This window comes from Ursus arctos, unplaced genomic scaffold, assembly GCF_023065955.2.
Source record: "Ursus arctos isolate Adak ecotype North America unplaced genomic scaffold, UrsArc2.0 scaffold_7, whole genome shotgun sequence".
NCBI classification, from domain to species: Eukaryota; Metazoa; Chordata; class Mammalia; order Carnivora; family Ursidae; genus Ursus; species Ursus arctos.
In genome coordinates this window covers 42,829,879-42,857,132 of record NW_026623089.1, presented here as the reverse complement: position 1 = coordinate 42,857,132, position 27,254 = coordinate 42,829,879, and the positions used below count along the sequence as shown (strand labels likewise).

Here is a 27,254-nt window from a genome sequence, read left to right as displayed (position 1 = left end):
GCTGTGATCAACACACTGGGTTAAAATTTTTCAAACCAGGATATGTTTTGGTTTGCCTCATCATGCCCTATGTTATTTCATGTTCAGAGGGATTTATTTCCTTTCTTAGTCTTCTTTGTTCATTCCATCATTGGCTATGGAAACGGTTTTGATTTATCTCCATCTTGTAATTTTGTTTGCTTTCCATTTTCTTTTCTCTATTATTTCTTTCATTCTGTCAGAGAACCCCCAATCTTATCTAAGAAACCACCACTAATGTTATTTCACATTATCTTCTTAGTAACATTTTAAATTATATAAATATATGTTTGGTGGGTGCCTCAGATAGGAGTATAGTTAACCCTTGAGCAACACAGGTTTGAAATATGTGGGTTCATTTATATGTGGGGTTTTTCAACAAATAAAGGAGAGTGTTGTAAATGTGTTTATTTTCCTTATGATTTTCTTAACATTTTTTTTGATACAGTGCAGTACTGTAAATGCGTTTTTTCTTATTTTCTTATTTACATTTTATTTTATCTAGCTTACTTTGTTGTAAGAATACAGTGTATAGTACATATAATGTACAAAATATGTGTTAAATGACTATGTTATTGGTAAGGCTTCCAGTCAACAGTAGGCTGTTAGTAGTTAAGTTTTTGGGGAGTCAAAAGTTATACAGGGATTTTTGACTATGCAGGGGGTCCCTACCTCTAACACCCACATTGTTCAAAGGTCAACTATGTAAGAAGAATCCTTAAAGAGTCTTGGAGCAGTCATTTATCTGAGAATTTAGGCCCCTCTATCTCAGTGTCTATCAATAGTCTTTTGTGGTAATGGCAAATGTTTGTTTCCACTGTTTATTTGCCATTGTGCCTGTGGTTGAGTTCTTGTTTCAATAAAGGTGCTTTAATCTGTAGCCTCTCTGTAGTTATCAACAGCCTCTTTAGCAAAAACAAAAGTGGCACATCAATTTTATGCACTTTAATTTCCCGTAGTATTTAACCCCATCTCCTGGCCTGTTTGCCTGGTTCATTTGCTTATTGTTACTCCATATGCCCTGTGTCAATGATATCCTAATTACATATGACAGAATTTCTTGTTTGGGGAGTGAGTGGAATTTTACTTGCCTGAATTAATGAATTCAGATAAAAGTAGATACAGATTATCTCTAGCTATATAGAATTGCTTGAACTAAAGTGACATTTTAATGCCATGTTGAAATACTTCATGAGCTTAACTGAGTCTCTGAGTGTAATACAAATGTGAATTAAAATCAGTTTTAAGCCTTTTTAGGATATTTTAAATTTATTTTTCTATTCTGATCTCATCTTCTACTCTTTATTTTTTTCATTATAATGGTCACCATGCCTTTATTTATCTAACAGTCAGGTTTTCTGTAATTGAACTTAAAAAAAATAGATTAAGAATATATTATAATTTATCTCAATAAAAAGACAAGAAATTGAAATAATTTCAAATGTAAGGCTTCTTTTAAAAAATCTTCCTTTAAATTTTTTTAAACTTTAAAATGTATAGTTTTTTCCCCACAATTGATTTCTCTAAAGGTTATGAACAAAATTTCAAAGTATTTTAAAAAGCTATACAAAACGATTATGTATTTAGAAGAAATATGTTACAGTGAGTTTAGTGTATATGAGAATTGGACATCTGTACTTTATTTTAACTACTTTTTTGAAGTGGGGAAGTTTGTTTTTATGTGGTGTACTGTAATGAAATACTTTCCATATTTCAAATTCAAGTTTTAGGTTAGGTGAAAGTAAACGTTTAAATAATGAATTTTTGAAAATTAGGGAATACATTGGTTTCTACAGCTTCTTTATCAAGGAATTCTAAGCATTCCGGATTTGAACTTTCTCATGTAATAATTCTCAGACTAGAGAAACCTTTTCTGTCCCTGGCTTGAGTTAGTGTTCAGTTGTATTTTTAGTAACAGTCCTAACTCAGTAGCTATGTAACCACTGAGCGAAGATGGAGTCACAGGGTAAACTGGGCTTGCTTCCCACAGGGAGGGCTGGGAGTTGAGCAGGAAGGAAGGCCTGTTTGTCAGTGCCTTGTATGCAACTATGTCTGAGTAGGCAGCCGGCGACACAATGTCTCCCTTGTACAAAGTAACTCTCTTAGTGAGTGCTCAGATATGTGAGGAAAAAGTGTTTGGGTAAGTGAAGGAGAAGCTTGGGGTGTTTCAAGGAGATTCTTCTTGTGTTTTTGTGGCATTTGGATTTCAGGGAGTGTACCGTTTGTTGCTGCAAAGTACTGGCTTTGTTTTCAGTGGCATTTTAGACTTTTTGAACAAGCTCTACCGTAGACAGAGTGAAGCTTCTTACTTTCTAAACTGTGAGCTTAATTTAAAAAATATGATTTTTTTGTGATGAAAACTTATTTTGTGCTTCTTGAAATCGGTGAAAGCTAATTGTGGCATTTATTTTTGGGAACGAGTTCTCTACTAGACTTAAAATCTTCTACTTTTTTAAATCATTTTCATTCTGAAGTCAGAACCAGCTAGTGATAATGATGAAAACCACTAAAAACTGATTACTGGTGTTTAAAATGTATAATGTTGACAACAAGGATAATTTGCTTGTTTTAAAACACTGGGACTGTTGTTACTTAAGTGCCTGTGATATGAAAGTTTTATAATTTACTTCAATTTGAATACTATAAAGTTCAGTTTTCACCAAAAGAACTGGTTACTTTTCTTCTGGAAATTTTGATTTTGTGATTAGCTAATATAAATGGCTGGTATTTTTAGCATATCATTTTTATATTCTCAGCAGCATTTAATTATCAAGCTTAAGAGTTAACTTTTATAGAGTGTGTACATGTTAATAGTGTTTTGCTTTTGAATCTGTCTAGTGGAGTGTGACAATATGAACCGCTTTGACCGGTCAGACAGAAATGTTCGGCAGTCTCAGGAAGGATTTTGGAAAAGGCCACCCCAGAGGTGGAGTGGACAGGAGCATTACCACCTCAGCCATCCTGACCACTATCATCACCATGGAAAAAGTGACTTGAGCAGGTGAGTCTAATTTAGATTACATTTCCTATCTTTTGATTAATTTTGAATCCTAATATTCTCCTGCCCCCTCAAAACTATTTTTTAATTTGGTTTTTAGAGGCACCAAAAAATATTGCAAATTATATGTGGTACTAATTGGAATAATTTGTCTAATTCTTTCCTTTCGGCCCAAATCCTTTTTCATTAGCTTTATCATAAATAAAAGTATTTTATTTATGTCTGCTATTTGGACTTCATGTTTTGTTATGATTTTCTAGTTTTCATTTGGGAATGATTATATGTGGTATTTGTTAAAGTTAATTATTTTAAAAATAATGTATGACATTAGTGCCAAGTGACTTATCTTCTTTGCTTATAGATAAAGTAAAAGTTTCTGAAGTACTATTAGAAACAGAAGATACTGTACAATACCAGAATTCTTTTCCTTTTTGAAGCATAGCATAGTTTTTAATTTCGTAAGATCTTATGTGTAATATGGCTCTGTAGTTGATCAAACCTGGGATCAATCTCTGGCCTGACACAAATTAGCTTTGTGAGCTTAAATAATTTTTTAAAACCCTCCCTACTTCAGTTTATCATCTGTAAAACAGTTAGTTAATAATAGCTTTCTTTCAGTGTTCAAGGACGAGAGACAAAAGTGCTTGAGCAAGTATATGGCTTAGAGTAGGCACCCAGCGGTGGTAGTTATTATTAATATTTTTCCTTTTTACTTCCTCATCTCATTTCACTAGGGATTTGAGGTCATTTTGGGGCACAGTTACCATACAGATAATAAAATTGGATAAGGAAACAATGGAAGGAAAATGACCCCATATAGTTCTTGAAGTAAGAAAAAAATTTGGTTCTAAGAATCCTTGCAGCAAAAACAAAGAACAGACCTTGATCCATTACAAGATTTATCCTATAACACGAGATAAAGAATGTGTTTCTCCTGAATTGACTTGCTTTCATGAGACAGAAACTTGAAAGAAGCTGCTTTACATGAATTCTTAGAAGGGGAATACTTTGTAGTATAGTGGAACAGGTTTCAGCTTCCTAAAATAGAAATGATAAATTCCTTAAGTCCATTTTTTACCCGTGTTCTTCAGTGCAAGCTACAAAGAACTCTAGACTAGTGAGAAAAGGCAGTTCTGCAGTGGGTCACAAAATAATGAGGTTTAACTAAGAATCCTTCTGTTGGTATAATTTGATAAAAGGATAAAATGTAGAAGATCTAGAAGAATACATGGCGTATATATTTTTCCAGGCATTATTTTGGCTGTTGTTTTTTATAGCTGGGCTTTTGATAAACAATGGACATCAGAGAGTTGTTATTGTCAGGCAAGAATATGATGTAAAGATAGTCGTAATTGCAAATAATAAAGATTATGCTTCCCTCCTCATTGATATTTGGTTTATAAGAAGGTAAATTTAAGGCCAACTTATGAAAATTTAGAAGGCTAACTAAAATGTGAACCATTGCTTATACTTCTGGTAAGATTTATTCATCCATTTAACAAATACTCATTGAGAACCTATATGTTGAACCCTGTGCTAAATTCTCAATCTGGGATGTATTTGGAGATAGTGTGAGAGGTGATAGCTGTGGATTGGTAATGGCTTCTTAGAGCATTGTTCTGAGGATGCTAAAAACAATTATGTAATGCATGAGCTCAGTTGGAGTCATTACAGTTATTGGTTATGTAGAAGATTCATGTGCCTCTTCCATCCCATACAAAGTTGAGTAGTAAATACTTCTTGGATGTTGAGTCTGTGGGAGAGGCAGGTATATTGCAGTACAGTGATGATGGGTGCCTCAATTAAAGTGATTTATATAGGACTCCAGAAGTATGCAGCATCTGGTTTTTGTCTAAGGTAGTGGTGTGTAAAGGAAGTTGCTATTGAACTGGTAAGTGTGACTAGAGACTGCAGAGGAGTGGTTTCTATAGGAGAAGGATGAGTATTCAGATGGGAAAAAATAACATGTGCAAAACCATGTATCAGTACTGTGGCATTTTTAGAGAACTAAGTTTATAGTTGGATTGCTAGGTCATTTGGAGGAATGAATAGATGTGATCTCTAACAGCAAAACTTCCTATTTTAAGATAAAGAGTGGCAAATTTCAGCTTAAAATGAGATTATAAATCAGACTGTTCCAGATGGAATGAATTACCTGGATAGAGGTAGTAATCTCTGTCCCTGAGAATGATCAAGCTGAGACTGATTAGTCATCTTTCAGAAAGTTCAAGAACATTTTCCAAAAACCATATTCCTGGATGTTCATAGGTGTAGAGGAGCGATTATCTGATCAAATAAGTACAGGGATAAACAAATTAATGTTAAATGAGTTTTTTTAAAAGTGGACTTTGCATTGCCTTTAATACATAAATATAGTACTATGATTTTACAAAATGTGGTAAAAGATAGGATATGTAGCCATTTCACAAAACACGTGACCGCAGATCACTTTTACACGGTGTGTTTTGAGGGACTAGTGATTTGTGGATCATCCACCCTGGTGATTCTCTGGGAGGAAAGAGATAGGCACCTTTTCTTGGGTGTTGCTAATTTGACTCAGTGCAGAACTTCCCAACGAGTGGGCACACTGGTTTGTCATGAATAGTTATAGGTTAACCATTTTATTGATCCCTTCAGCCTTTGAGGTGGCCATCTGGGTTTGGTATATCTAGATCCCCTGGAGCTAGTTATGAGGTTGGGTGGTACAGAGCGAAACCCCATTCAGGACAAGCCTTACTCTCCAGTACACCTTAAAACTATTCTTTTCTCTCCATGCCTTGATTTTAAAAAGTTTGGATGCACTAATCCCAACGCCTTTTTGACATTGCATGTGTAAAAGTATCTCTTCCTGTTCTATGACTTCTTGAGCGTTAAGTTCCCTTTCCTTTCTGTTCTTTAATTCCCATCATTGTCTTTTTTTTTTTTTAATTATAGGAATCTGTCTCATCCATAATTTAGGGGACTGGTAATTCAGAACCACTGAACAGTTTCCTTTTATTTTTATCATTATACTATGCTCTCTTTTCATCTGGCCTAACCTTTCACTCCTCTTTCTCCCGCAACCTCCTTCTTTCCCTATACTTTCCATTATGCTATATGGAATTCTCTCACATCCTAACAAACTCACTTTTTTTTACCTTTTTTTTTTTTCTTACTCTTTGCCTACATTCTCCTGATTACAACTGAAATCTGTTTCCTAAATGTACTAATTCTCCAGTAGTATTTTTATATGAGGGATTCTTATTTTCCAGTCTCTCCAGTACTTTACTGTTTAGAGTTGGGGTCTTTGTCTTCACTTCTTATTTGCTTCTAATCAAAGTATTTTTCAGTCTCTTTCCTTTGAGACTTAGGGCATTTGGCTGTATCAAATCCTCCTTATTGGTCCCTACCCCTTGCTCACAAAAATCTTGACCCTTGGCTCATTTTTCCTGTTCATTATAAGCTTTGGTGCAATCCTGAATGCCTCCAGTGCTCATGTATATGATTCATTTAACCTCCTAACTCCGTAGTTTCTTAGGAGTCTCTGTATATGAACGAGGTCATGTCATCAGGGAATTGATATAGTTTTACACTTTTCTTTCCCACCTGGGTGCTTTTCATTTTTTTTCTCCTGCGTAATTCCTGTGGGTAGAACCTTCAATACAGCGTTGAACAGGAGTGGTGAGAGCAAACATTTGTGCCTTTCTCATATTAGGGGTAAAGCATGTAGTCTTTTACTGTTAAGTATGATGTTAGCTCTGCTTTTTCATAGGTAGTCTTTATCAGTTGAGGAAGTTCCCTTCTGTTCATATTTTGTTGAGTGTTTTTGTCATGAAAGTGTGTTGGAGTTTGTCAAATGCTATTTCTGTGACTATTGAGATAATAATTTTTTTTGCATTCATTCTCTTAATGTGGTATATGACATTGACTGATTTAAATATGTTGAATCAACCTTGGATTTCTTGGGTAGATAATACTTGGTCATGGTATATAATCCTTTTATATATTGCTAAATTCAATTTGCTAGTATTGTGCTGAGGATTTTTGTGTATATATTCATAATAAATACTGGTCTATAATTTTATTTTTTTGAGATGTCTTTGTGTGCTTTTGGTATTATGATCATGTAGATTGAGTAGGAAAGTGTTTCTTTCATTTCTGTTTTTGGAAGAGCTTATAGAATTCACCAGTGCAATTATTTGGGCTTGGGCTTTTCTTTGTGGAAAGTTTTTTTGATTACTAATTTAATCTCTGTAGATAGTTATCTACTGAGTTTTGTCAGTTTTTGGTATTGTTCAAGTCTTCTGTTTCCTTGCTAACCTTTTTCCTAGTTATATCCATTAATGAGGAGGAAGTATTAAAGTTTCCAACTACAGTTTATCTTGTAGTGAACATCTGATAGCAACACATTCTCTCAGTTTTTTTTTTAATATGGTGATGCTTTAATTTCTCTTTAATTTCTAAGACTCATTAATTTTTCTAGATATAGAATTCTTGGTTGACAGTCTTCCTTTTAACATTTTTGACCCCCGTGCTTTCTTATGAACAATCAGCTGTTAATCTTACTGAGTGTGTCTTCTAATGAGTCATATTTTTCCTGCTTTGTTCAGGATTCTCACTTTTTCTTTAGCTTTTGATAGTTTATTTTATGTGTTTCTTAATTTAATATATCTTGGAGTTTGTTGAGCTAATGACTAGACCACAATTTTTTTTAAATGCCTTGAACTAGTAAGTATCCCAGCCTTTGCCAAGGGGCTTTATATATGTATGTGTTTAGGGATACCTTCAGTAACCTTGTAAGCAGTTTGCAGCTCTGCCTTAGCCTTCATTTCCTCCTTGCTCAGAGACTCAAGGTCAGCCAAGGGTGAGAGGTGAAGGCCTTCCCAGGTATTTCCTTGGCATGCACACAGCCCTGCACAGCTGTATGGCCTTCTCTGTGTCCAAGAATATGCTGGGGCATTTCAAAGCCTCCTGTGGGCATCTCCTTCTTCAGGTTTTTCTTTTAAGTTTTTTGATCACCTCTTGTTTTGATCGCCCATCTGTGGCAGCTTGAAATTTTAAACAATTGCACTGATTTTTTTTCAACAAATGCGCTAGAGATAAGGCTGTTCCCACTGAGAAACCTCAGAATTGGGTCAAATAAAACAACAACTGAGAATGGACCTTTTCTAGGGAGGTGCTAGTTAGATCAAATAGTAACTCTTTTCTGGAAATGGTGCTTTTCAAAGAATTCCAAACCCAGTTTACCATTCACTCCTCCCCCTAGTAATTACTGAATTTCACTGCTATTATGCTTGTAAGCCTCTTGTTTTTCAAGCTACCACAGAGCTGGGGAGATAGGCATGGCAATAGAGTAAATTAAAATCCACAGAGTTTGTTTTCACCAAGATTCAAGTGGGTTTTTCTTTTCTTTTTCTTTTTTCTCTTCTTTTCTTTTCTTTCTTTTTCCATTTTCTTCCTTTCTTTCTTTCTTTCTTTCTTTCTTTCTTTCTTTTTTTTTATAAGTGCTCCTTGATTGTGGCAGGCGTTTGGTTGTTTTCCATGGTAATGACTAAGTTGATTTTGACAAATTCACCAGTGTTCTCAGTGCTTTTATGGAGGGGTGGACTTTTTGGAGATCTTTATTCTTCCATTCTGGAAATACTTCCTTCTGTCATTTTTTTTTTTTTTTAATTAATAGAGTTCATTTCTTAGAACAGTTTTAGTTTTAGCAACATTGAGCAGAAAGCACAGAGAAATCTCATATACTCCCTCACCTTTTTTAATACAATTTTTCCTATTATTAACATCTCAGATTAGTTGTTACAATCGATCAGTCAATATTGATACACTGTTATTAACTAATAAAATCCATAGTTTGCATTAGGGTTCACTCTTTGTATATACATTCTGTAGCCTTTGACACATGCATAATGATCTGTATCTACCATTACCTATCATACAGAATAATTTCACTGCTCTTAGACTCCCATGTCCTCCTTGTATTATCCCTTCCTTCTCCCTCAGCCCCCACCAATACTAATGGCAACCACTGATCTTTTTACTGTCTTCATAGCTTTGCCTTTTCCAGAATGCCATATAGTTGTCGTCTTTTCAGATTGGCTTCTTTCCCTCAACAATATGCGTTTAAGTTTCCTCCATGCCTTTTCATGGCTTGATAGCTCGTTTCTTTTTATCACTAAATAATAATCTATTGTGTGGGTGTACTATAGTTTATCAATTCACCTCCTGAAACACATCTTGATTGCTTCCAAAATTTGGCAATTATGGATAAAGCTGCTCTAAACTTTTACGTGTGTAAGTTTTGAACTCATTTTGGTAAATAACAAGAAGCAACGGTTGCTGGATCATGTAGTAAGATGTTTAGTTTGTATGAAACTGCCAAATTGGCTGTACATTTTACATTTTCTCCAGCAGTGAATGAGAGCTTCTGTTGTTACATATCCTCACCAGCATTTGGTGGTGTGTTTTGAATTTTAACCATTCTAATAGGTGGGTAGTGATATCTCATTGCTGTTTTAATTTGTAGTACCCTAAGGATGTATAATGTTGAGCATTGTTTCATATGCTTATTTGCCATTTGTACATCTTCTTTAGTGAGATGTCTGTTTAGAACTTTTGCTCATTTTAAAATTTCGTTGTTTTTTTTTCTTACTGAATTTTAAGAGTTCTTTGTATATTTTAGATACCAGACCTTTATCAGATATTTTACAAATATTTTCTCCCAGTCTGTGACTTCCCTTTTCAAATCTCCTAATGGTGTTTTTTTCAAAGAGCAGGTGTTTTAAATTTTATGCACTCAGGTTTATAAATTTTTTCTTTCATGGATTATACTTTTTGTATTATATCTAAAAAGTTGTTGCCTAATGCTGTGTCACCTGGATTTTCTTCTTTGTTACCTTGTAGTTTTACATTTTACATTTAGGTCTTTGATACTTGTTGAGTTAATTTTTGTGAACAGTGTGAAGGATCATTTTTTTTCTCTATGGATTCTAGTTTTTCTAGTATTACTTGTTGAAAAGACTATCCAGTCTCCTTTGTTTTTGTTTTTTGTTTTTTTCTTTTCCTATATTTTCTTTATTTTTTTTTACTGAAGTATAATTAACATACAGTGTTATATTAGTTTCAGGTGTACAACATATTGATTCAGCGGTTCTGTACATTACTCAGTGCTCACCATAAAGATCATCACCATCTGTCACCAAAACAACATTATTATATTACTGACTATATTCTCTGTGCTGTACTTTTCATCTCTGTGACTTATTATTTTGTAACTGGAAGTTCGTACCCATCAATACCCTTTATTCATTTCACTCATCCCCCTACCTAGATTCCCACTGGCAACCATCAGTTTGTTCTCTGTATGTAAGAGTCTATTTCTTTGTTTGTTTATTTATTAGATTCCATATATAAGTGAAATCATGGTATTTATCTCTCTTTGTCTGACCTGTTTCACCTAGCATAATACCTTGTAGGTCCATTCATGTTGCTGCAAATGGCAAGATCTTTTCTTTTTTTTTAGTAACTGAGTAATATTCCATTGTGTGCATACACACACATACACACACCACATCTTCTTTATCCATTCATCTATCAGCGGACACTTGGGTTGCTTCCGTATCTCAACTATTATAAATAATGCTGCAGTACACATAAGGGTGCATGTATCTTTTCAAATTAGTGTTTTTGTTTTCTTGGGCAAATACCCAGTAGTGGAATTACTAGATCATATGGTATTTCTGTTATCCTGTCTCCTTTGAATTGCCTTTGCTCTTTTATCAAAGATCGTTTGACTATATGTGTGGATATATTTTATTTTGTTCCACTGATCTATTTGTCTATTTTTTCATCTGCACCAGTCTCAATTACTCTCACTTTATGTAGTAAGTCTGGAAATCAGATAGGGTCAGTATTCAGACTTTCTTTTTCTTTTTATTGTTTATTCTGGCTCTTCTTCCTGTTCATATAAACTTTAGAATCACTTTGTTGAAATTCACAAAATAATTTGGTGGGATTTTGATTGAGATTGTATTGAATCTAATATTGAAAAAATATAATAACCATGAATATAAAAATACATATATTTAACTTTTAATATACAGTTTTTATTAAAGGTGAAAAAAGAAACACTAAAGGTTTTGTGAAATCAAAGTGTGACTCAGATTAGGAAATAAATGAAGAAGAAAAATTCTCTTTCTCCCTGTTTCTCTCACATACACATTTCCAACTGCTAATGTGTGAATCAGAAACCTTCAGATTAGCACAGAATGACACATCGAAGTAATCAAGAAGCTTGGGTAGAAGTGAAGGATATAAGTATATGGGTACAGCCACGTAATTTGGGGAGATTCCTTTAAAACGGCAATAATGATTATGCAGTGTTTTATTATTAGGTGTGTGGATTGAATAGCAGGTGCTGCTATTGTATGGATTCAATTTAAATGGTTTAAAAACAAAAGCTTATCTCTTAGAGATTCCTTTTTACAGTTATTCCGATCCCATTTTGGGGGGATGATTTTATTGGCTATATTTAGAACAATGTTAAATAAAATTGGTGATGGTGGACATTTCTTTCTCATGCCTCTGTAACTACTGAACTCATTTTTGCCTTAATCCATACCTGTATTGGTTCATTTCTTCATGTTCAATAGCCTGCCTGGCCTGTGGTCAGCTACAGAGAGTCTGCCTGTGCTAAAACACTGCTTACTGTCCAGTGTTATGAGGTGTTGTGTCCAATAATTTCTCTATTTTTCATGTTTCTTTTTCTTTACCTTCTTTATGTCTTCAACCCTGGGTTTGTGCTTGTACTCCTAGAAAGTGATTTTATCTCTCATTCTGTTTTAAGGTTCAGATTCCCATGTGTGAACTGCATCATCCTCTCAGAATGTGAAATCTCAAAATCTTCATTATCTTCCGGTTCTATTTTCTTTCCTCTCCTATCTTTAATAGGGTCCTTTTGTTTTCTGAAAATAACCCATTATATATTTGCTTTCTGTTCCATCTTTGTCTTCTTTTGACCTTCCCCTTTATTTTCATTTTTTTCCAGTGAAGTTCAGTAAGGTGTAATGTTATTTCCAATGTATTGTCAGATCGTTTCACACCAAATACACAAGTATAAACAAATTGTGTTAAAATGTATCAATTGAAGAATATAGGTGAAGGTTATATGACATTATAGTATGCTTTTGACATTTATGTTAGAAAATTTTTTCAATATAAAGAAGTTGCAAATTATAGTAACAACAATAATACAATAGCAATTAGTTTTTATTTAACATTTACAATATATCAGGCACTATTCCAAGCACTTTAACATATATTACCTCATTTGAGACTTACACCAATCTAATGAGGTAAGTACTCGTATTATCCTCATTTTATAGATCAAAAAAGTGAAGGATAGTTTAAGTAACTTGTCCTGTTACTAGCTAGTAAGTGACAAAGCTGAGATTTGAACTCAGGTAATGTGTGCAGGTAATATGAAAATGAATAAGATATGGTCTTATTTGCAGAGGGCTTGTAATCTAGTTAGAGGTGATAGCTATATAGATTTCTTTAATTTGTACTAAATAAATTGAGAATCCTTAAGTGCTAATTTTATCTAGTTGAGGGAATCAGGAAGGGCTTTTAGAGGAAGTAGCATTTTAGTATGAGGAGATGTAAGTTTCATTTTGGAACTCATGGGGTAAGTATTTGAACTTCAACCTAAGGTGTTTGAACTTTGTTTATTTCATACTGGAGAACACTGAGAGTTAAAGAAATTATGGCCCAAAGACATTAAATATTTTCAGTAGCTGGTTATTGTCAGTCAGGACTTAAACCGTAATCCTAGTCAAGAGGTGGCTCTTTTATACCATTGTGGTTTTCTAGATACCAAATCTTTCACTATTGTTAGTGATAAAAGACTTGTAACTCTTCCTTTGAATGTTTTTAATTCATTAGTTCCTTCCGTGTGGTTAATATTTAGTCAGCCTGAAACAAGCTTTACTCTGTACCTATTTCTCATACTGTAGATTGCAGAGCAGTCTCCTTCAGTCTCTTCCCTCTCTAATCTTTGTTTTATTCACTTGGTAACATAGCAGGTAAAGTTTAATTTGATTATTAACTGGAACTTTTTAATGTAACTGCTTCCAGATTATAATTTTAAAGTAGAACTAAAGAACTTTAGAATTTCAGCGATGGAAGCTTGAAAAGAAACAACCTACTGGTTAAAAATCCATGATCCTTAATCATTCAGTGAAAGCAGCAGCAACAAAAATAAACAAAAAGCTAACTGGTCTCTGATACAGAGGAAAAGAATATACAGTCTGTGTCTTCATGGAGTTTATAATTTGCCGCAGATTGCAAATCAACACAATATACTATGTCAGGTAATATAGTGGGGCATACTAGAGGGCTCTAGAAGGACACCTGTGGAAGTACGAAGCCCTCCATTGGGGGATTAAGAAAGCTGTCCCTGAGGAAATGCCAACTAATTTAAGATGAAGAGTTATCATTCTTCAGGTCAAGTGTGCAGTGGAGGGCAGGGTGGGTAGCCTGGCCAGGATACAGAGAGATTGACATAGGTTTGGAGATGAGGGAGATTGTAGTGTGCTTCAGGCAATCTCAGGTAATTGACTGTGGATTAAGAAATCAGTCTGAGGGAGGCAGATGTGTTAGGGGATGAAGTTAAAGAATAAATTGGATTCAGGCTATCTTTGGCCTCATAAGCCATATTTAAAAGTGTCCCTGTCCCTGAAAAACATGCCTTGTACTTTGTGCCATTGCTTTTCATTTTCTTTTTCCAGAAAGCCTTCACTTTTCATTCCAGTCAAATTCAAACCTCATACTTTATAGTTCATCCCAGGTTCTTTTCTGCCTAAGAAAATCTTCCAAAGTATGTCAACTTTTTTCTCTGAAAATATTGCTTATCTCTACTCTTCATATGCCAGATGATTCTATATTTTTGTTTTACTGCTTTGCTAACTTATTATTACTATGTATTTTTATCATTCCATGTATAGATTGCCCATCTATTCAGTAATGAGTAGTTAAATAATATTAATTGATCAGTATTTGAATTTAATAATTCAACTCTAATTTGAACCAATAAAAATAAAGCAAAGTTATATATAAACACATAGGTCTCAGCTATAGATCAGCAATTTGAAAGTTCTTAAATTTTTTTTTCCCTTGGATTAAAACAATCAGACCTGAAATCATATACAGAAAACAGTTTCAGAGAAATACAATCTTGTGAAAACCAGGCTTATTTTAAATATTTAAGAGTTTAGAGATTTGGGACTAGTTGTTTAAAAACTAGAAAATTTAGTGAAAACCATGTTTCTACTTTTTCAGTCTGGTTAAAAATTAATGTGTTGTGGCTTTTGCAAATTTAATGCATCATGAATTTAACTTTAATCCTGATATGTTAACATAGCCATTATATTGAAGAGAATACTTTTTCAGTGTGTTATTCTATATATCTTATATATTTTTTATTTTTATATTTATACATATTTACATGTATAAAAAGTTCATGTCTTAAGAACCAACTGGAATTATGTATTATGTGAATGTAGTAATTTCAAAATGGCTGTAGCAAGTGACTTCTGATTAAAACATTGTTTTTCACATCCATGAAACACATTAGCCCTATTTTTTTTCCTGCTTTTTCAGTATGTATGTTGTATGAAACTAGAGAGAAGTTTAAACTTTCTTAGAGTAGATTTTTTAAAAAATATAGCTTACAGTTAGGAAATATGTGGTGTGTATAAGACTTTTATAAAACCAAGTTTAACCTTTATTGGAAAAGAAAATTTATCAATAATGTAAAAAAATAAGAAGCAACAGTTTGTCTGTCTTAACTCTTTGCCGGAACTAACAAAGGATCAGAAACTAGGGGTGTGTGACCAAACTGGGAATTAACATAGGTAGCATAGTTATGGGGCTAAAAAAAGATGTGAAGTTCAAGAGGCCAATGAAAGTCAAAAGCTAAAGTGCAGTCTGTTCAGGCAAGGAAAATAAGTATAATTTTTTTCAGGCAAGGCCTTTCCCTAGAGTTTTTTGTTTTTCTTCCATTTCCTAAGGAATAAGGTTTATTCACCAATGTTCAAAATGCACAAAAAGGGGGAAGAATGCAGAAGATAATTATATTAATGAGAACTAGAACTGATTGGAAATTTTGGTGGAAACAAATTCAGTGTCTGAGGTAAACAAAAGTCAAAGGCTATGTGATAATGGTAAATGATTTGTAATAATCACTGCAATAATTTCATTACCCTATTTCTTTCTGAAATTATATTGTATATCTTTTCCCTCCAACTTCTTCCCCTGCCCTTCCAGAGGCTCTCCCTATAGAGAATCTCCTTTGGGTCATTTTGAAAGCTATGGAGGGACCCCCTTTTTCCAGGCTCAGAAGATATTTGTAGATGTACCCGAAAATACAGTGATACTGGATGAGATGACGCTCCGGCACATGGTCCAAGATTGTACTGCTGTAAAAACTCAGTTACTCAAACTGAAACGTCTATTGCATCAGGTGAGTATATATAAACATTTTTAGCTCTGATATTTTGAATTGCAAAATGGATTGATTTTACTTTTTTTTTTTAAGTTAATTGGGTTTCTGATGTCTATTCAAATTTCTGTAAAAATAATGCTTGTAAATAATACCTAACAAACTTTTGTTGGAAGAAAAAATGTGGGATTTTGTGTGATGCTTTCAGTACAGTCCCCAGCATTTATGAGCTGTGTGATATTTGGTAAACCAGTTTTTCTCCTATTTCCTTATCGCATTATAAGGTTATTGACAGAGTTAGAAATAGTAGTTGTAAATTTAGAGATCTAACAACTGAAGATTAGTATTCAGGCATTTAGTTATCAGTGGCTGTAGGAAATAAACAGCAGTTTTTACTTACATAATCATAGCCATATAATTTAACTTTTGTTTGAAACCTTCAAATTTAGTCTTCCTTAGTCCTTTCACTTTTTTTGGGGCGGGGGGGGGGGGGGAATCTAGACTCATAGCAGTGATGTGACTTGTCCAAAGACACAGGGTGAGCGGATGTTAGGACCTGGCTTCTCACGCAGTAGTACTTTTTTTTTGTTCAAGCTTTCAGACAAGGTCAGATGAATAGCAGAAAACTAAGGAATAAAATACTATTTTTTTTTTTGAATAAAATACTAATTTTAAATCATGGGTATCTTTTGGTTACTTTTAAAGCTATGTTTATTTTTTGTAGACTAGCCACATTTTCCTTAAAATTATGGTTGAGAACGAACAATCTAGCTTCTCTGCTGAACTTATTTTCTGGATTACCTTCCTCAGGGTTGTATGTTGTAGGTTCTTAGGGACCAATTCTTAGAATTCCTGGTGTCCATCAAAACCAGTCTCTTGATACACGCTCAGTAAAGGCTAGTTGAAATGAAATAACGGCTCCTGTGTTAGTAATAGTAATGACGATTAGTGTAAATATCCTGTTAAAGTCATGAAAATTGTTACATAAGTACTTGATTATGGATTCTTCGGATTTCTTTTCTCCATTATTTTGGATGTTGGATTACTTTTTGAAAATAAACTTTTTCTGTGCTATGGCTGGGAGCAAGAAGTAGATCTTTTTCAGATCTGAGATCCTGGGACTTCTCTAGAGGGAGAAAGAGATTTCATGACTGAAATTTCCAGACATAGAGCTTAAAATTTTAACTGTAACTAGGAGATAGACCCTAGTTTATAGTATTTCTCTGCTCACTAGTCTGGGGAGATTTTCTCCCCTAGCTTCAGAGTTAAAGGAAAGAGAAGGTAGAAGTCGTGGGGAATAACTAAAATATGTTTGATATATACTTTGAATCAGTCCTTATGCTATCCATATACCACATACCCTCTTCTGTGTCTGGGTTTATTGCTCTAAAACATGAAGCATGATAAATACCAGCTAATCAGAGCAGATCATGTCTAATAATGGGAGAAGTAGTATAATTCAAGAGAGAATACATGAATTGGTAACCAATGATAAGCACCATAAAAATAGAAGACTTTTTTTAGACACTTGAAGAAAAACTGTGACTCTCTTGATGGCTCTTTTCTGTCATTATGACCTCTGAAATGTTACAGTAAACACTGATCGAGTTAACTTTACTTTTTGTTTGTGCAATGAAAACAAAATTAGGAAAAGAAAAATTGTAGAATCTTTTTAGGGCATCTTTGAAATTTCCCAAAATGCTAGTAGAAGTTAAAAGCTGAATGAGTCTAAGATTTCATATAACTACCTATATTTTTCCCCTGTTTAATACTACTAAATTTAAAGAAGTTCAGTGTGATACATATACATAGTTGTAAAAAATTCACATAGTATTCAGAGACTTAATGAAAATGCAGTGTTTCCGTCCTCTCCATCTTAGTCAACCTTTTTAGTCTGAACAGATTACCGTCTGAAGATTTCTCTAGAGCTATCATGAAGGGCCTTCCTTTTGTCATATTCTAGGATTGGGTCCACTATTTCTTGTATTATTATTATTTCTTCCTCCTCCTCCTCCTCCTCCTCCTCCTCCTCCTCTTCTTCTTCTTCTTCTTCTTCTTTAATTTCTTCATTTTGCTAGAGTGTATCTTTACTTTCTGAGAGAGGGTAGATGGATGGTAAATTTTTTTTAGTTACTGCATTGCTGAAAATTTCTTTTATCTACTCTAATATTTAATAGTAATGATTTGTCAGGGATGGAAGAAATGAGTTTTCCCTTAGAGGTCTGAATGCATTGCTCTTCTAGGATTCAGGTTAACCACTGAGAAGAGTCTACATTCTGATCCATTTTACATTTTATATAGCCTGTTTTTATTTTTCTGAGAGATTTTTAATCTTTTTTCTTTCTTTTCCTGGAACTTTAATCTTTTATTTTGGCATTATGTAGTTTCACAGAGGTGTCCTGGGATTTGAGTTTTGTTGTAGTTGTTTGTATGTTTCCCATTTAATGTATGTTTAATTTAGTAGATTCTTTTTATATTTATATTGTGTGAAATTTTCTTATTTCTATGATTTTTTTTTTACCTAATTTTTTCTGTAACTTTCCGGAATCCTTGGTAATTACAAACCAGAACTTCTGAATTGATTCTCAATTTTTTCTCTTTTTCTTTCATATTTTCCTTCGGATTTGATTATCTTTTCTGGATATTTCCTCAACATCGTATTTCAGCTCTCCATTTCTGTTGAATTACTTATATTGGCAATTGTATCCTCAGTATCCAGGAACTCTATTATATGCCATTCCTTATTCATATCTTTCAATTTTTATTTTATCAGTGACTATATTAAGTAGAGTGTTCCTATTAGGTTTTGTTAAGATTTCTCAGGTTCCTTGTATTATCTCTCTTTTTCCAAATAGTCATTTTGTTCCTTGTGTTTATTTTGGTTTCTTTCTTTTGGAATCTGTCTTCAAATATCTAATGATTATTTGTTGTTCATTAATATTTAAGAGTGAAGAATTAAAAAGTTGATTCAGGATTCTTTGTACATGGGCTGGGCTGGTCAACTGGTTGGCTTGATTTTATAGTACTAGATGGATACTGGAGGACCCTCAATATCTGTTGAGTGGAGGATTTTTCCTTCTTAGGTTGTTCTGTTTTCTCCAGAGAAGCAACCTCTAATTTTTTTGCTTGGAATAGAGGTGGAAGACTGGAAGTCTGTTCTTGCCTTATGCAGACTTCCAGTTAATTCCCATCATTTTTAACCCCGATAGGTCATATTCTCATTTTTTCCTGTATCTAGCATTTTGACCCTCACTGGGGTTGTGCAGAGCAAATTGGTTCTCTTTTGTTCCATGTTCTCCATCTATACATACTTCAGTTATGTCTTTTTCCAGTCCTGCTAAATCACTTATTAAAGTTTCTGTCACCTTTGTAATTCTCTTTATCATTATGGTTTATATGTTTTTAAAAATTCTTCTCCATCATTTCATTATATGTTTAAAAGAAAAGATAAAAGTATCTCTAATCAAAAATCCTCTTCTGTTGGGACATCTGGGTAGCTCAGTCTGTTAAGCATCCACTCTTGATTTTGGCTGAAGTCATGATCTCAGGGTGGTGAGATCCATCCCTGCCTCTGGCTCTGCACTGGGTGTGGAGCCTGCTTAAGAGTCTCTCTCCCTCTCCCCCCCACATCCTCCCCCACTCTCTCTTTAAAAAAAAGGTTCTCTTCTTTTTAAAAATATAGTAAAAATATTTTTAAAATTACTTTAGCTGTGTGAATGCCTTCTTTTGAAATTTCATTTTGTCACAGCTCAAAATTTGATTATTCTTTGCACATTCTTGTTTGCTGGATTTGCTATGGGGGGGGGGGTTTGCACTCATTTGCAAACATAAGAATTTAAATAAGCACTGGTAACCAGTATCTGCTTGGGCCTACTCATAAGAGATTGATTATGATAGGGAGAAGTCACCCTGATTTCAGTAAAATATGAAGCCCCGCAAGATTTGATTGAGTGCTAGCTCAGAAAGAAGAATGTCCACAAAGAAAGAGGTGGTTGCATTATCTCTTAGGTTCGCTTACTTTGCTGTTCTCTCTTCCAAATGGTTTACCTCAAGGCAGTGTTCCTTAAATTTAGACAGAAATCTTTTCTTTAATTATTTTCAGCAGTTTAGTTAGGCTATTTTGCCTTACAAGATTGAATTGAATTGGGCGCCTGGTTGGCCTAGTTGGTTAAGAATCTGCCTTCGGCTCAGGTCATGATTCCAGGGTCCTGAGATTGAGCCTCGTGGTGGGGTCCTTGCAAAGTGAGGAGTCTGCTTCTCCCTCTCCTTCTGCCCCTCCGCCCGTTTGTGCACTCTCTCTCTCTCTCTCTCAAATAAATGAATAAAATCTTAAAAAAGATAGAATTAAATTCATAAAAGGAAACTAAAGAGAAATGATTAATGAAAATGTAAGTAGCATAAAAATGATTTCTGTAGCCTGATTCTTAGTAGAAACAACAGAATTTTGTAGAGCTCCTGAAAAAATACAAATATGTAAAATTTCTATTACCTACTACTCAGTAAATGTATGTTAGATTGATTTTAATCAGACAGTTTTGTAATTGCCTTACCTGGTTAGTTGCTGGTTATTTCTTAATCCAGTGGCCTCTCATTGCTGTCTTTATTTTTTTGATCTTGAGGACTTGATCAAGAGGCCGTACTTGATAAGGACAAATGAGAAACCACCTTTGCATTTTCTAGATTTCCCTTTAGTGTCTGTTACCAGTTTGGAGGAATTGCCTTTGGAATTAGTCTGGGTTCTCCAAAGAGAAAGAACCGAGAGAGAGAGGGGGGGGGGAAAGAGATTTATTATAGGGAATTGGCTCATGTGGTTATGGAGGTTGAGAGATCCCAAGATTAGCAGTTGGTAGGCTAGAAACGTAGGAGAGCTGGTGGTATAATTCTAGTCTGAGTCTGAAGGCTGGGAACCAGGAGAGCCAACAGTTAAGTTCCAGAATGAATCTGAGTTCAAAGGCAGCAGAAGACCAATATTCCTGCTAGAAGACAGACAGAAAGAGAGTGAATTTTCCCTTACTCCACCTTTTCTTCTATTCAGGCCTTCAGTGGGTTGGATGAGGCTTACCCACATTGGGGAGGCATTCTGTAAGTTCATGGAGGTTGTTTTGATAGAAGTATTGTGAATAGAGAAGCAAATCCATATTCAGAGTAATTGTCTATTCCAGTAAGGACAAAACATTGTTCTTTCCATGGTGGTCTAGTATAATCAACCTGCCACCAGGTAGCTGGCTGATCATCCAAAGAGTGGTGTCATATCAGGGGCTCAGTGTTGATCTCTGCTGCTGGCAGGTTAGGCACAAAGCAATGACCAAAGCCAAGGTGGCCATGTTGCTGAGTCTATGTGTAACCTCCATCTCTGCTATCATTGCTATTTTGTTGATAAGCCCATTGGGGGATGACAGAGGTCACTGGGGAAAGAGGCTTACTGGTATCCAGGAATGTGGATCAGACTATCCCATGAGACACAAATATCTTCATAGTTTTTGCCCATTTACAGAGGTCTATCCACATACCTCTTCCCCAGATTTCCAATCATGTTTCTTCTAAATCCCTGACCATTGGCCCATGTATTGGTATATAATTGCATGTCTGGACATTTTTCCTTCTAAGTAAAGTGATCATCCACATGCAGTGCTTGAAGTTCTGTCCCCTGGAAGGATTTCCCTTCCCTGCTATCCTTCTAGGCTGTACCAGAAAGGAGCTGTAGTGCTGCAGCTGTCCGCTTTCAGATGCTGTCTGCATATCGTATGGAACCATCTGTAAACCAGACCTGAGTCTTCTCTTCCTCTGTCAGCTGATTCTAGGGAACCCCCCATGAGGCCATAGTGTAGTTTGGGAGAGAGAAGGTAGTGTAGCAGGAGTGGGGACCATGGGCATTTGAGTCACTTCTTCATGTAACTTATTTATATCCTTAGGGCCTATTTAGGCCTAATCACATTTATACCACTTTCATTTGATGATGGAATGTTTCTATGCACCTGCAACTTTATGACTTTGTGTGTCAGATAATACCCCATTCATGATGGGCAGCTTGGGTAGCATGGTAACTTGGTGGCCCAAGATTAAGCATTCAGTCACTGCTAAGACACAGTAGCAGGCCACAAGCTGTATTTCAAAAGGACAGTAGGTATCTGCAAAGGATGGCAGGGTTTTGCTCCAAAATTGTAAGGGCCTACACTGAGATTCACCTACAAAGGTCCATTCTAGTCTCCGAACAATATCCCTATCTGTCATTGACACTTCCAAACCATGGGACCTGCTGGGTCATATAACCCACACAGCAGAGCAGCTTGCACAGCAGCCTGGACATGTTGCAGAACCTTCTGGGCCCTGCTGAAAACTAGCAGCTATTTAGGTCACGTAGTAAGTGGGCTAGAATAACACACCCAAATGAGGAGTATGTTGCCCCTGAAATCCAAAGATGCCTACTAGGTATTGTACATCTTTTTTGGTTATAGGAGGATCCAGATGCAGTGACTTATCCTTTAACTTAGAAGGTATATTTTGACACATCCATGGTCCTTACTCCTGCACACTGCCTTCTTTCTCTACAAACAATTGTTTATATTTCTTTTGTGTTTCTGGCAGTTAAGGGTGAATTGATGACTGGACAGTGCTATTCAAAGTAGCTTGTACAAGTGTTTGGTATTAGTCCATGGAGAGTTAAAGTAGCTCTTGCCAAAATCAAAGTAAACACATTTCATCCTTCTTCCAGAAATTCTTGCTATCAAAGAAAAAAACTGAGCCAAAATTAAACTTAAGTAACTAGTTGATTTATAGTCTGGTACAAGCTTTTTATTGTGTCACAGGCAGAAAATACTTCATGCCCGAAGTGATCTGCAAATCAAACTGTAAGTAACACTGGTGAAAGATACTAGCCTTAGTTGTGAAAGAGAAGTCCAGGAAATGAAAAAGATATGCAACCAAATATTACACTAAAGGTGTCCTTATGTAGTATACGAAATAGAAAAATTGCCCTGGGATTGGAGATGAAGAAATTCATTCTATGGCATTATGGAGAAGATGGGAAACTGTAAGTTGAGTTTATCAGGTGAAGAATTTGGCGGAGATCTGTGGAATCAGCATGAACATAGTTCCAGGTTCTTGAGAGCATGAGCTGTATTTGTCATAATGACTGTGGGAAAACCCATGAGTATGTAAGATAATCAATAAAGAGAAAGCCAGAAAAAGCAGTGCTCACTTGATACACTTTGAGGTAACTTTTAATACAACTTCTTACTTTAAAAATGTTTATTAATAAGAAGAATTAAGCAATTATATTGCATTTATAGTGGGATCTATATTTCAGTAATTAAAGTGGCATCTATATTTCAGTAACTAAATCCTTAATGAAAAAGGATCGAATTTTGCTGAAGAATGCCAGCAAATAAATGTAAAAGGTGTGATAAAATTAGAGAAACATTATTTTACAAGCCCTAAAGAAATGTCTGCTTTATGCCAAGATTATTAATTGTTGCTATAACTGTTAGGTGAATGGGCAATGGGTTCCTAGTCAGTTCTTATTGTGCCAAAGTAACACCATATAAATTATTTATGGTTGCAAGAAAAAACATACTTGTTCACTGGAGAGATCAAACAGTTATCACCCTAATCCAGAGATGGTTTTCCCATTATTAATGAGTTGAGTTATCCAGATAGTATGTGTCTGCCTATGTGATACACATAATTGTGCATAATATAGTCTAGCGAAACCATTTAATTTTAATTCCTCAAGCCGTTGCTTATAACTTTCTTTTTATAGGATAAACAGGTGATAGAAGAAAAAGGAAGGAACCAGACAAATTGTTATGGTTGAAAACTCTGTAGGAAAAACAGTAATATCCCTTTCACTTGTTAGTGTCCTAAAAAGTTGATGTGGGGAGGTGAAAGTGCTACATTAAAAGAAATTTAACGGACAACTAGATGTAATGTGAGATTCTAAATTGGTTATTGGTTGACAGATCAACTATAGAAGACATTTTTGGCCAATTGGGGGAAATTTGAATATGGCCTATGTTTTAGATGAAGTAGAAATTTACTGAAATGGAAAGAAAAAGATCATTGACTAAAGATAGGTTATAAAACAGTATGTGGGAGGAGTTAAGATGGCGGAGGAGTAGGGGACCCCTTTTTCAGCCGGTACCCTGAGTCGAGCTGGATAGGTACCAGACCAGCCTGAACATCCACGGAAACAGCCTGAGACGCAGGAAGATACATCTGGATCTCTACAAATGAACATCTCCAGCGCTGAGTATTGAGGTACGAAGCGGGGAGCCGTGAAACCGTGCACAGATCTCAGAAGATAAACGGAAGGGGGAGGGAGCCGCCGCGTTCGGGCGCCGGGAAGCCGTAGCCACCTGCACGGGGGAGCCGGGGGACTCGCGGACGGCACCCGCGAGAGAGAGAACAGACTGACCGTGAGCGGGGAGCGCATGCCACCAGACTTCTCACGGAACTCCGGAACTCCGGTGTGCTCCCTGGAAGCAGACTGAGACCGGGAGCTCCGGTGCGCGCGGGGCGGCTGGCGGTGTTAGAAACACAAAGGACAGAGAGGCGCTGGCCCTGGAAGTGAGGGCTGGGACACCGGGTGTCTCAGGGAACTCCGAACTCCGGTGTGCTCACTGGAAGCAGACTGAGACCGGGAGCTTCCGGAGCGCGCGGGGCGGCTGGCGGTGTTAGAAACACAAAGGACAGAGACGCGCCGGCCCTGGAAGTGAGGGCTGGGACGCCAGGTGTGGGGCGCGCATCCCGGGACGCTGCAGGGTTGAGCAGGACCAACAGAAACAGAGTTAAAGTGGCCAGAACATCAGTGGAGAACGGTCCGCAATCCCTCTGTTCTGAGACAGAGGCTGAGATTCGGCCGCTGCTGCTCCGACTCTCAGAAGAGGCACAGCAAACCACCAGGGAAAGCCGCCAGAGAACAAAAGCCTGGAAATACCGGCTCAGAGAGTGCCCATCCCCATCCCCCCTCGCAGGGGACACGGAGACTCTACCCAAACAGGGTTGCCTGAGTATCGGCGCGGCAGGCCCCTCCCACAGAAAGCAGGCTGAAAAATCAAGAAGCCCACATACCGGGGCGCCTGGGTGGCGTAGTCATTGAGCGTCTGTCTTCGGCTCAGGGTGTGATCCCGGTGTTCCGGAAAGGAGTCCTTCATCGGGCTCCTCCACTGGGAGCCTGCTTCTTCCTCTTCCACTCACCTGCTTGTGTTCCATCTCTCACTGGTTGTCTCTCTGCCACATAAATAAATAAAATCTTTAAAGAAGAAGCCCACATCCCTAAGATCCCTATAAAACAAGGGCTCACGGCCTGGGTCCCGGTCAATAATTTGCACTCTGGACAACCCCACAACCTCTCCTCATCAGAATGACGAGAAGGAGAAGTCCCCCCCAGCAAAGAAAAGACAATGAGTCTGTGGTCTCCGCCACAGAACTAATGGATATGGATGTAACCAAATTATCAGAAATGGAATTCAGAGTAACAATGGTCAAGATGATGTGTAGACTTGAAAAAAGTATTAACGAAAATGTTAATGAGAATATAGAATCTCTAAGGGTGGAAATGAGAGCGAATCTGGCAGAAATTAAAAATTCTATGAGCCAAATGCAGTCAAAACTAGAGGCTCTGACGGCCAGGGTAAGTGAGACAGAGGAACGTATTAGCGAATTGGAGGATGGGTTAGTAGAAGAAAAAATGAAAATAGAAGCTGGACTTAAAAAAATCCACGCCCATGAATGTAGGTTACGGTAGATTACTGACTCAATGAAACGATCCAATGTCAGAATCATCGGCATCCCCGAGGGGGTGGAGAAAAACAGAGGTCTAGAAGAGATATTTGAACAAATTGTAGCTGAAAACTTCCCTAATCTAGCAAGGGAAACAAACATTCGTGTCCAAGAGGCAGAGAGGACCCCTCCCAAGCTCAACCACGACAAACCTACACCACATCACGTCATAGTGCAATTCGCAGATATTAGATCCAAGGATACAGTATTGAAAGCGGCCAGGGCAAAGAAATTTCTCACGTACCAAGGCAAAGATATCAGAATTACGTCAGACCTGTCTACACAGACCTGGAATGAGAGAAAGGGTTGGGGGGGGGGGCATTTTTAAAGCTCTTTCAGAGAAAAACATGCAGCCAAGGATCCTTTATCCAGCAAGGCTGTCATTCAGAATTGATGGAGAAATAAAGACATTCCAGAATCGCCAGTCATTAACCAATTTTGTAACCACGAAACCAGCCCTACAGGAGATATTAAGGGGGGTTCTATAAAGGTAAAACGGCCCCAAGAGTGATACAGAACAGAAAGTCACAGCCAATACAAACAAAGACTTTACTGGCAACATGGCATCATTAAAATCATATCTCTCAGTACTCAGTCTTAATGTTAATGGCTTAAATTCTGCCATAAAATGACACAGGGTTGCAGATTGGATAAAAAGAAATGACCCATCCATTTGCTGTCTACAAGAGACTCATTTTGAAGCCAAAGATACAATCAGACTGAGAGTAAAGGGATGGAGTACCATCTTTCACGCAAATGGACCTCAAAAGAAAGCTGGGGTAGCAATTCTCATATCAGATAGATTGGATTTTAAACTAGAGACTATAGTTAGAGATACAGAAGGGCACTATATTATTCTTAAAGGATGTATCCAACAAGTGGAGATGACAATTATAAATATATATGCCCCCAACAGGGGAGCAGCAAGATACACAAGCCAACTCTTAACCAGAATAAAGAGACATATAGATGAAAATACATTAATAGTAGGGGACCTCAACACCCCACTGTCAGAAATAGACAGAACACCCTGGCAAAAACTAAGCAAAGAATCAAAGGCTTTAAATGCCATACTTGACGAGTTGGACCTCATAGATATATATAGAACACTACACCCCAGAACCAAAGAATACTCATTCTATTCTAATGCCCATGGAACATTCTCAAGAATAGACCATGTTCTGGGACACAAAACAGGTCTCAACCGATACCAAAAGATTGAAATTATCCCCTGCATATTCTCAGACCACAACGCTCTGAAATTGGAACTCAACCACAAGGAAAAATTGGGAAGAAACTCAAACACTTGGAGACTAAGAACCATCCTGCTCAGGAATGACTCAATAAACCAGGAAATCAAAAATCAAATTAAACAATTTATGGAGACCAACGAGAATGAAAACACAACGGTCCAAAACCTATGGGATACTGCAAAGGCAGTCCTAAGGGGGAAATACATAGCCATCCAAGCCTCACTCAAAAGAATAGAAAAATCTAAAATGCAGTTTTTATATTCTCACCTCAAGAAGCTGGAATGGCAACAGAGGGACAGGCCTAATCCACGCACGAGGAAGCAGTTGACCAAGACTAGAGCAGAAATCAATGAATTAGAAACCAGAAGTACAGTAGAGCAGATCAACAGGACTAGAAGCTGGTTCTTTGAGAGAATTAATAAAATTGACAGACCACTGGCAAGATTTATCCAAAAGAAAAGAGAAAGGACCCAAATCAATAAAATTATGAATGAAAAAGGAGAGGTCACAACCAACACCAAGGAAATTGGGAGGATTATTAGAAACTTTTATCAACAGCTATATGCCAAAAAACTAAGCAATCTGGAAGAGATGGAGGCCTTCCTGGAAACCTATAAACCACCAAGACTGAAACAGGAAGAAATTGATTTCTTAAACAGGCCAATTAATTATGAAGAGATTGAGTCAGTGATAAACAACCTTCCAAATAACAAAACTCCAGGCC

The 27,254-nt window shown here is 36.4% G+C and overlaps 1 protein-coding gene across 7 annotated transcripts in view; it reads left to right on the top strand.

Annotated features, from left to right (window-relative positions):
• Positions 1-27,254, top strand: part of CCSER2 (coiled-coil serine rich protein 2) — a 185,489-nt gene that overhangs the window by 89,434 nt on the left and 68,801 nt on the right. For 5 of the 7 annotated variants that reach the window (XM_026504584.4, XM_057308885.1, XM_026504587.4 and 2 more), the window contains 2 exons: positions 2,857-3,019; positions 15,323-15,518. In XM_026504584.4, coding sequence (XP_026360369.1) covers positions 2,857-3,019; positions 15,323-15,518 — 359 coding nt within the window. The remainder of the gene's footprint in view (positions 1-2,856; positions 3,020-15,322; positions 15,519-27,254) is intronic. The other 2 variants (XM_057308887.1, XM_057308886.1) reach the window with 1 other exon arrangement.